At 44.9% G+C, this 10,771-nt stretch overlaps 1 protein-coding gene across 5 annotated transcripts; it reads right to left on the minus strand.

The window, feature by feature from the left end:
- Window positions 1-2,661: 2,661 nt before the first annotated feature.
- Window positions 2,662-5,884, minus strand: LOC4340708 (transcription factor TGAL3-like). 5 transcript variants are annotated; one of them, XM_015786621.3, is made up of 11 exons: window positions 5,447-5,884; window positions 5,168-5,289; window positions 4,982-5,070; window positions 4,696-4,917; window positions 4,522-4,608; window positions 4,359-4,418; window positions 4,061-4,138; window positions 3,889-3,946; window positions 3,520-3,791; window positions 3,164-3,421; window positions 2,662-3,076 (listed from the first exon to the last, which is right to left on the minus strand). In XM_015786621.3, the coding sequence occupies exons 1-11, from the start codon at window positions 5,629-5,631 to the stop codon at window positions 2,930-2,932; spliced, it is 1,578 nt and encodes a 525-aa protein (XP_015642107.1). In that variant the 5' UTR covers window positions 5,632-5,884; the 3' UTR covers window positions 2,662-2,929. The 5 variants fall into 5 exon arrangements, with proteins under 5 accessions (XP_015642107.1, XP_066168018.1, XP_025881815.1 ...); XM_066311921.1 differs by having other exon boundaries at window positions 4,696-4,920; window positions 5,168-5,283; window positions 5,447-5,752; XM_026026030.2 differs by having other exon boundaries at window positions 4,696-4,914; window positions 5,447-5,752.
- Window positions 5,885-10,771: the final 4,887 nt, after the last annotated feature.

Consider the following 10,771-nt stretch of genomic DNA (forward strand, 5'->3'; position numbering starts at 1 on the left):
CTGTGTTTGAGCTGTGTTTTTCTATTTTTGTTCTTTTTTTATAAGACTCTGTTTGTTTGTTGGGCTTTCTTTCAAAGCCGGTTCAATATAATTGATCTGTTAAAAAAAAGCTTGTTGCTGTTATTGTGACTTTGAAGGGACCAGGATTCTGCATCCATTTGAAAGTTACTGTGGAGATGCCATGGATTTCGAGAAGATGGCTTTGGGGAGACGTACTATTGACAATGAGCGAATCATCAGTCATGGGAAGCTAATAGCTTGTCGACGGGGTACATTTGGAGAGGACTACATATATTTTTGATCCTGCTAGGGACTCTAAGATTATCCATGCTTTTAACAAGACTGCTTTGGCAGCGAAGCTTAACTGGGGGGATGAAATTAGGAGAATCAAAGGTTCCAAAATGAAAAGGAAAAGGAAATTAGAAGAATCAGACGAAGTGAAGAGTAAGAACATACGGCAAATGGAAGCAGAGTAAGAACATACGGCAAATGGAAGCATATTGATGCCTTGGTAAGCATGTACTTAAAGTGTTACTTGCTTGTATATGTTTCGTGTACTGGGTTTTGAGGTGTGACCTGGCTGAATTTAAATGTTGGTGCAAATCTGACCCTAGAACCCTTTGGAACTAGAAATTTCATACGAATCACATAGAAATTGCTTGTTACTGTTTTTACTTCCTATATGTGATATCTAGAACATAGCTGGCAACAGAATGATATTGCTTCTATTGTTAACGAAATTAAGTCATGATACTTCTCCTTATGTTGGTGCAAGTTTATACTACTCCTTGTCCAATCGAGAGCGACTGGCATCCACTCACTATCTAACCCATCATATATCTCTATACATAACTAATCATCTCACTCTAATTAGAAATAAATACATTGCTACCTTTAAGTGGATGAAACAATCCTAAAAATTCATTAATATATCCTAAATTATGTGAAGACATCTATAGTATACAAGACAATTTGTTATTTAAAGTTTTAAAACTCACAAATAAGATATGCTAAATATTCCAAAAAAATAACATATGGTATCTAGAGATAGGAACCAACTCTATTATTACTACACTATTTTCTCATAAATTCAACACTACACGGTTTCAAACATTTTTAGTTTAAAATTTATATGTTCCAAGGGTAGTTAGCAAAAAGATCATAACCAATGCCCAAACAAATTACTAACGAAACATGTTTAAAATGAAGTAAAAAATATTTAGAAAAATATCACCAACTTATAAACATTTGTAATAGAAAATTTAAGCAATATTAAATATACCCACGCATGTATGTGGGCTACCTTAGTTTAATTTAATTGATATTTGTGAGGATTACATATGGGATCATCTAAGTCAATAGAAGTGTGCCAAGATGTTAAATAATCTAAACACACTTTGTGAAGATGTTATTTTCTGCTACTTTTTAAATTCCTTTTTTTTAATTATATGTACGATTTGCCCATCAAAGTATAGGTTTCGCACGGCCTTAAAGTGAAGGCTACTCGGCCTCACGGTCATAGAATGAGAAAGGAAGAAACATGCCGCGCATGTAACCAACATCAAAGAAGGAGACGTAAACATGTAATTCTTTCACCCCAAAATGAATGCACACAAAAGGAAAAAAAAAACCACATCTATCGATTGCGTAAGCACAACAGATGGGCAATACAACACACATAAAAGGAACTTTCCGTTGCCAAGCACCTCTAGCAAGTAATGGGCCAATTGGAGCCAAGAACGCAAGATCTCAACTGGTCTTCCATGAGGACCGCCCTGATAGAAATGTCTAGTTTTAATGACCCCATTCACATAATCAGGGATTCGCAAGGCGATAAATGAAATGTTGGTTGACAAGGCACCAGGCCCAGATGGCTTCACTGGGAAATACTTCAAGTCATGTTGGGACATCATCAAGGACAACATCGTGGCGGCCTTCAACGCCTTGCATGACGCTAGGAGCACGCACGTAAACCTGCTAAACTCAGCAAACGTGATCCTCATTCTAAAAAAGGATGGGGCTGAGGGAATCTAGGACTATAAACCAATAAGCCTGGTTCATGGCTTTGCCAAAATCTTCTCCAGAGTTCTGGCCATCAGGCTACGGCCGCTCATGCACTAGCTGATCTCAACAAACCAAAGCTCTTACATCCCCGATCGAAGCATTTACGACAACTTAATGTACGTCAGGAATATGGTGAGGAAACACCACATGAGTAGAAGACCAATCCTGCTCTTTAAACTAGACATCTCCAAAGCTTTCGACTTGATGAGATGGGGCTATATACCTCCTCACCTTCAAAATAGAGGGTTCCAAAAAAATAAGAGGCAGAACTAGATAACGGGCCTCCTATCCACCTCCACCTCAAAGATCATCCCAAATGGGATCCCGGGAGAAGCGATCAGCCATGGCAAGAGGCTACGTTAGGGCGACCCACTATCCACTGGTGATTAGCAAGATGCGAGGTAGAGCCGTCCGCTTCTGCACATCCATGTACACCGACGAGACGGTCGTCTTCATAAATCCAGACAAAGAGGACGTAAGGGTCTTCTCTGAGCTACTCCGCTGTTTCGGTCAAGTAACGGGCTTATGCACAAACCTGCTAAAGTCGCAGGTAGCACCGATCAGATGCAATGACCTGGTCCTTGACGGCATCCGAGATTGGAAATAGGCCTGTAATAAAACTTCTCCTTTTGACATTGTACGCGGATTAGTTCTTACTACGCTAACACTACAACACGTTACAGGCCCAAGAGCCCAATCTAAAATATTCTCCTACTACTACTGCTTCATCACCAAAGCAACTGATTTTACAATGCCGATCGCAGTTAACGCTCTCTCAGGATTCAGCAATCAAAAAACAGGTTCACCTCCATCCATCGTCAGAACTCAGAACTCAGGCAAATGATATTGATCCTCTTTAGTCAGTCTAGTCCCTCGGCCGCGCCAGCCACAGCGAGCTCAGCGCCCGGAGCCGCGAGAAGTAGTCGCTGATGACGAGCAGCGCCCGCGCCGCTTGCCTCGTGGTCAGGATCCGGTGCATCTGCTGCAGCGTCTGATGCCTCAGCAGATCAGCCTACACACAATCAATCATCGCATCACGCTGTGGTAATGAGCAATTCAGTTCGCCTCGCCGTCGATGTTTTTCCGAAGCTTCAATTACCTGACGGAGGAAGTTCTCCAGCGTGGTGAGCTTGGCCATGGCGATGGCCATCTGTCCCATGTAGTTGGTGACGTTGTCGGCGCCGCCGCCGCCGCTGACCACGGTGGCGGCCGCCGACACCAACGTGTCCCCCAGCGTCTGCTGCAGCGCCTCCATCCCCTGCGACAGCGCGTCCTCGGCCTGCTGCGACGACTGCTGCAGGTTGCAGATGCCCATCAGCTGCTGATCCGTCAGCGGCTCAAGATGGCTGGCAAGAACCTGCACAAACAACATCATCAACAATGGCGGTCAATGGTAGCTTCAGATTCTTTGCTTGTTGCTGAATTGGGTGGGTGATCACTCGATCGTGTCAAAACCTTGAGGAGCTCCGACGAGCGGAAGCCGCCGAGCCACATGAAGAAGCGCTCGGCGGGGCTCATCCACATGCCGGAGAGGACGTGGAACACGTCGGACTTGGTGGCGAAGCTCTTGAGGCGGAACACCTGGTCGTAGTGCATCATCACGGCGTCGACGAGCTCGCACAGCTCGTCGTCGCTCATCTGCGCGTTCAGCGCCACCCGCAGGTCGTTGATGTGCCGCTGGTGCTCGTCCAGCCACCGCGCGTACTCAAGGTCGAACGCCAACGTACCTGCAGAAGCAAACACAACACAACACAGAATCAGAATTGCGATGTTTGCGCAGATGCCATGACAGATCAGAGAAATCAAGCAAGTGGAAAACACCACCATTTCCTCCGATCGAGTGCCCGTGATCGCCGGAGCCTCCAGTTGCAATGAAGATTCCCTGTAAAGGATAGTCGTCAATTGCATTTGCGTATTTGTTACTGAGCTGTTCAGACTTCAAACATTAGATTCTGCAAGGCGATTTGATAAGTATGCTGAACAATGCAGGGCTCACCTGCTGTCTTGCCCTTTGGAGCTCCTGCTCAAGGTGCATCAGCTTGGACCTGCTGCTCTCCAACTGCTGAATGTATGCCTACGACAAACAGCAATTCGCAATGTCTTTAGTCATCATCAATAACCACAAAACAAAGATGCAAGTAACAGCAGAGCATCTACTCCCAGAACATTGCAGCAACGGCAGCAGCAGTCAACATTGATTCCGAAGCAATTAATGCTCTAGTATATTTAACAGATATTGTAATTGTCCCATTAATCGAATGAATGATCGATAATGTATAGGTTCAGACGATCACCTTCTTCCTCATCCGGCTCTTCCGCGCCGCCTCGCGATTCTGCGCAAGCCTCCGCTGCATCTGCACACAAATTCGGGGACAAATCATATTCAGAATGAACACAACCAAATTGATCACTCATGAGATCAGATTCCGTTTCCCCTCTGACACAAAATGACTGCACCTTCTGATCCCCTCTTCTTTCCTTGGACACGGCGGAGGAATCCGCGCCTCGCTGCTCGCCGGCGTCGTCGCCGCCATCGCCGCCGCCCTGGGAGTAGCACGAGAAACCGCATTACACGAGTGGAGCCAGCCAAGAAAGACGGCGGCGAGAGGAGGTAGCTGGTGGCAGTGGCACCACTAGAGCGTGGAGGTGGTGCTTGTCGGCGCTGTCGTCGAGGTCGGTGGAGGTGTCGTCGGTGAACGGGCTGCTGACGATGACGCCGGAGTCGCCCCAGTTCTCCACCTGCGAGGCGGCCGCCGCCGCCGCCGCCATCCTCGGCAGGCAGAACCGGTCCGCCGCCGTCGCCGCCGCCATCCCCTGGTGCGCCGCCATGCCCACCACCGCTACGCCATGCTGCTGCTGGTCGCATTGCATCAGCCGAAGAATCAATCAATCAGCAAGAAGAAAGAACCAAACTCACCGCGGCGGCGGCGGCGGCGGCGACGGCGAGCGGCGGAAGGTGTCCTCCGGCGGTGAGGTTGCTCGACGACTTGGAGCTCGGATTCGGACCTTTTCAAAAAAAAAACAAAAAACAAAATGCAGCAAGAATCAAACAAAGGAGCAGTTCTTGGAATGCAACAGTGGAAGAGACAGTGGCGTGAGTTACTAGTGCGGAGGAGCGGGAGGTCGGGAGGAGGAAGAAGATGATGAGGAGGGAAGATGGCGCCATCTCCGATGTGGTATCCAGCTGTGCCGATGCCACCCAGCTGCTGCTCCTCCGCCCTGCAGCTGAACAGTAGCACCGCCACGGGCGTGACGCCGCCGCGCAAGCCAACAAAAAAGGGGTTAGCGCGATGCCAAGCTAGAGCTTACAGCCAAGCATGGCGTCGTGGTCCAACACAAAGCTCGTCGCAAGACGACACGCACTGCTACAACACTACAGTACCTAGTAGTAAAGACGTGTGACGGATGGTGGTGCATCGGCGGCGACGGCGGCGGCAGCAGCGACTGCAAGCGGCGAGGACGACGACGACGACGACGACGACGAAGATGAAGAACAATGGCGACAGCGACAGCAGCGTACGCTTGCAGCCGCGCTTTATAGCAAGGATATGAATATTGTGGATTCATCAGACGATGCAAGAAGAGAGGGAAAAGATATCATGATCCGGACGTGTCGATCGGTGCATGTCAGAGATCGATCGATCAGTGCAGTCGCAGAGGCGTCAATCAGGGTCAAATGTCAATCAACCGATGGTGGTGGTGTAGTATTCGAGTGTGCTTGCGTACTCCTACAGAGCTACGCAAGCGACGACGACGAGAGAGGCCGTGACAGGGGAAAAAGCCTGGAGGAACCTTGAACTGAGCGTTGTGGATTGTGGAGTAGGGGACCCTGCAGCCTGTGCAGGTTTTTTGATGGTTCATCTTCATCATCCCTCTAGTGATGTGGTAGCCATATTGTTGTTTGGTCCAGGGTCGGAGGTTGGTGTTGCAACTTCAGTTGCTCTTTGACTAGAGGGTCTATACAGTAAAGCTGCGTTCGTGTGTGTGATATAGGGTGAGAAAGCACCTCGTTTTCCGTGCGCACGCTTTCCAAACTACTAAACGTTTTTTATAAAAATTTTCTATAGTAAAGTTACTTTAAAAAGTCATATTAATCTATTTTTAAAATTTAAAATATTTAATACTCAATTAATCATACGCTAATGACTCACCTCGTTTTACGTATATTCCCAATCTCCCCAATCCACTCCTCCTCAAACATACCTACACCTAGGTAGTACTACGTAGAGGCGTGACCGCGAACAGGACAAAAGTGCGGGGGGGGGGGGACACTTCAGATACTCTACCCTCATTAATTATAGAGTAGGAGTAGCCGGTTGCTCACGGGTGCTGTGTATGGAGAGCAGTGAAAGGCTCGTTTAAAACGCGATGAAAAAAAATACTTGAGAAATAGAAACACATGAAGTAGTAAGATTTTGGCATAATAGTGAGCGTAAAACCAACAGTTGTAAATCACAGGAAAAATATGTAAATGGTCATTTAATTAGTCAGTAGAAATTAAATGTGGGAAATAAACTTAAAGATAATTATAGCTAACTTTTCTTTAAAATCTCTATATTATTGCCTATTTTATAGGGATTTTATAGAAAAAAATATGATTTAATCCTATAGTTGAAATATTCTTTTAGGAAATTTTTCTAGACAATTAAAATCCTCCGACAGCCGGCATTAGCAACCATCGTTGCCGACAGCTTAGGTATGGATATAGTACGATCTGGAGTAGGAAATAATGCCCCCCCCCCCCCCCACACACACACAATTTGTAAGAAACATATAGAAAACTTGGGGCATTTCAATTCTATAAGAAGAAAAATACTAGGATGGCTTTTGAAATAAATGATTGAATTATATCTTTTTATTTTGTAATTCTTATTGAATGGACAATATAGATATTTTAGAGAAAAGTTAGTACGAGATTCAACCTCTTGCAAAATTTTATTGAGTCTATCTCGCTCAACCGATTTCAACATTTTTCTCCCGTGGTATATTCAAACAATCATTCTTACGTTTTCTTATATTTATAATCTTCTACTACCTCCATCTCTAAATACAAGAATGTAGACACGGGTATTAAGAAAATAGGTAGAATTAAATAAGAAAAAGTTATAATTATATAGTTTGAAATTGAAGATAGGTGGAAAAATTGAATGATGGAAGGTTATGATTCTTTGGGAAGAGAAGTTATATTTTGAGTCAAATTCTAGAAGGTAAAAAGTTTTTATATTTTAGGACGGATGGAGTACTTACGTTGCACTTATATTCTTATTAAAATCTTACATTTTATCATCTAATAGCAATAAAGTACTATTCATATTTTAACATCTAATAACAAAAAAATACTAATTATAAAAAAATCAAATAAGATGAACGGTCAAACGTTGAATATGAATAGTACAAAATTGTACTTATTTTGAGACAGAAAGAGTATCACTTAATATAATTGTCTAAAATCAATAAAAAAAACTAATATGTTTCCCAAGCGAGACTTTGATGAAAACCTATTGTCCTATTTGTCAGGGTTATGGATACCACATACCTAATAGTAGTTGACTAAATCTCGGTAGGACCCACCACATACCATGTCTTATACGAAAACAACCTTCGGATATAGGAGGAGTTCCGCATAAGGAAGGATGAATAGAGTTCTACGTAGAAACGAAAAGGACTACTCGGATTGTATCCATATTGGTTTCTCTAATTCTACTTGGACAAGGGGATACCTATGGGTATAAATACAAGGCCCCCTAGGAGGAGAAGGGACACGGAACAACAGAAGCCACAACATACAAGCGAACATACGCCAAGACAAGACGCCGGATATCGACTTTAGAGATAGGCATGGCTACTCCCCTACGGTGCCTATGGCTACTGTCAGGAGAGATATAGTGTTGTCTCTGATCTCGCCGGATGCGGATTCGAGGAGGAAGGCTATCCTGTTGTCAACTATGAGTCAGACCTTCAGACCGCCATGTCGACAACAGTTAGATAGGCTACCCCAAATATTGTACTGGTGTGATTATGATGAATAAGAGCAACGACCGGCTTCGGCCAACAGGACTGTCGACGTTTGATGTCGCGATTCCGGTATTTGCATAGTATGGGGATCGTTGGTACTAGGATATACGCTAGACTGAGATAAAAGAGATGGGGACAAGGAGTTTTATACAGGTTCGGGCCCCTGAATGGTCAGGTAATAACCCTACATCCTGTTGGCCGAAGCCGGTATTGCTCTTATTCACCATAATCACACCAGTACAATATTTGGGGTAGCCTATCTAACTGTTGTCGACATGGCGGTCTGAAGATCTAACTCGTAGTCAACAACAAAGTAGTCTTCCTCCTCGAATCCGTGCCCGGCGAGATCAGAGATAACGCTTTCGTCTCTCCTGACAGTATCCGGAGACACCGTAGGGGACTAGCCGTGCTTATCCCTGAAGTCGATATCCGACGTCTTGTCTTGGCGTATGTTGGCTTGTATATTGATCTTCTGTCTTGATCTATGTTCCGTGTCTTCTATGGTGGATGTTGATTGTGTCCCCTCTCCTCCTAAGGGGCCTTTTATTTATACCCATATGTGTCCCCTTGTCCAAGTAGAACTAGGGAAACCAATATGGATACAATTCGAGCAGTCTTTGTCGTTTCCATGTAGAACTTTGGTTGTCTTTCCTTATCCGGAACTCCCTCGAGGTCAGTTTCCGTATAAGACATAGTATGTGGTGGGCCCTACCGACATGGTATGTGGTTTCCATAACCCTGACAAGGATGTAGGGTTATTACCTGATAATTCAGGGGCCCAAACCTGTATAAAAATTCTCGTCTGTCTCTTTTACCTAAGTCTCGCGTATATCCTAGTTCCAACGATCCCCATACCATACAAATACCTCACGCGCGCGCTCCTTTGGTGTCGGTATATCCTAAGTCTCGCGTATATCCTAAGTCGTCGCGTCCCGCCACATCGGCATTTCGACAAACACCTCACGCGCGCGCTTCTTTGGTGTCGGTCGTCTGCCTCGCGGCGGGCTGCAACGTCGTGACGCGCTCCTCCTCCTCCTCCTCCTCCTCCCATGGCCGGTGCCAGCGGCGAGCGGCCGGCGAGCAACTGGGACTGGTCGGACTGTGACGCCGCATTCACCGAGGAGGCCGACGGGGCGATCGCCGCGCTGCAGGACACAGGCGGAGACGGGCTCGCCACCAAGCAGCTCCTCGGGAGGTACCACACCATCCTTGCGCAATGGTACTTCGCGCGCGCGGATCAGCAAAAGGCGACGAATCACCTCAGGAGAGCAGCATGGATGGCCCCGTGCTGCCTGCACATCGCCTTTGCGCTCGCCTTTGTGCTCATCGAGATGGGCTCCTTCGATGAGGCAGACATGGTGTGTGCCCACAACCTCCTCGTGCCGGATCTCACCAACCCTGCGCACAACTTCATCTCCCCGAAAGAGCAGGTTGATGCCATCATCAGCTCCAAAGCTCCAGAGTATAGATTGGGACGCGGGGCAATTTAGGCATTTTGAAAAAATACTCGCCACTTTCAGCCGGGAAATGATAAAATAATAAGCTCGGTGTCCTACGGCAAATTTCACAAAATTTGTAGTGTCCTGGAGCAGTTAAACATTTTCTCGGTGTCCCTCAGCTAATTACGCGTTTTTTGAGTGTCCTGTAGCAAATTTTGCTATAAAAATATTAAAAGAACACTATACGGTATTAATTAAAATTTGGAAAAAAAATAAATTCTGAAATTAGAAAAAGAAAAAAGATTTAATTAGAAATATAATTTATAAATAACTAAAATTGGTGATAAAAAATAAATACTATTGAAAGAAAAGACCATGTAAAACACATGACGACATAAATTAAGTAACAGTCCTATAAAAGAATAGAGAGGTGGTGGTTGATACGACATATAAAAATTGTTAATAATACACCAAATAGAATTATAAGTAATTGGCCTATAAAAATGTAGAGTGGTGGCGGTTGAGAAAACATATAAAAGCTGTTCATAAAACACCAAATAGAATCCAAATGACGATTAAAAGGAGGGACGACAGGAAGGCCGTGAAGCAAACGGGCAATGCGGTTGCCGGGACTTCTTGAAAGTAGAAAAAATAAACCCCATTGATAATCATATTCAATTTTAAAAATCTCAATGACAATAAAAAGGAGAAGCAGCGGGCGGGGTGTATAGGAGTATAGTTACATAGCCGTACAGTTGGCGGGACTTCTAGAAAATAAAAAATGAATTCCAACAATAGTTATGTTTGATTTTTAGAATCCCAATGATAATAAAGACTAAGAGGCGAATGGGTCGTATAGGAGTATAGTGGCATCGTGTGACGATACTTCAAAAGTTATAAAAAAATGAAACCCAACAAGACAATAAACCAATTTTTAAAGGTTCAAAACTTCTACAAAGTGAAAAAAACGATGATAATCATGTTCGATTTTAAAATCTCAATGATAATAAGAAGGGAGGCAGCGAGCGAGTCATAGAGGAGTACAATGGCAAAGCTGTCGACGGTTTGGTAGGACTTCTAGAAAGTAAAAAAATGAACCCGAACGATAATTATGTTCGATTTTCAAAATCCCAATGACAATAAAGAGAAAAGACAATGGACGGGTGTCGGTGACATGGGACCGGGAGTATCATGACTCGAGGCTTGAGGCAGACACAATCGCCCACGTGGCCTGGCACCCTCGGGGGACGTCG

Source organism: Oryza sativa, chromosome 6 (assembly GCF_034140825.1).
Source record: "Oryza sativa Japonica Group chromosome 6, ASM3414082v1".
Lineage (NCBI taxonomy): Eukaryota > Viridiplantae > Streptophyta > Magnoliopsida > Poales > Poaceae > Oryza > Oryza sativa.

Coding starts and splice junctions, on each gene's coding strand:
- LOC4340708 (XM_066311920.1), bottom strand. CDS start 5,631: ATGAATCCACAATATTCATATCCTTGCTATAAAGCGCGGCTGCAAGCG. Junction 4,921..4,981: donor CCGCCGCCGCCGCCGCCGCG/GTGAGTTTGGTT, acceptor CAATGCGACCAG/CAGCAGCATGGCGTAGCGGT. Junction 4,609..4,695: donor ACCACCTCCACGCTCTAGTG/GTGCCACTGCCA, acceptor TGCTACTCCCAG/GGCGGCGGCGATGGCGGCGA.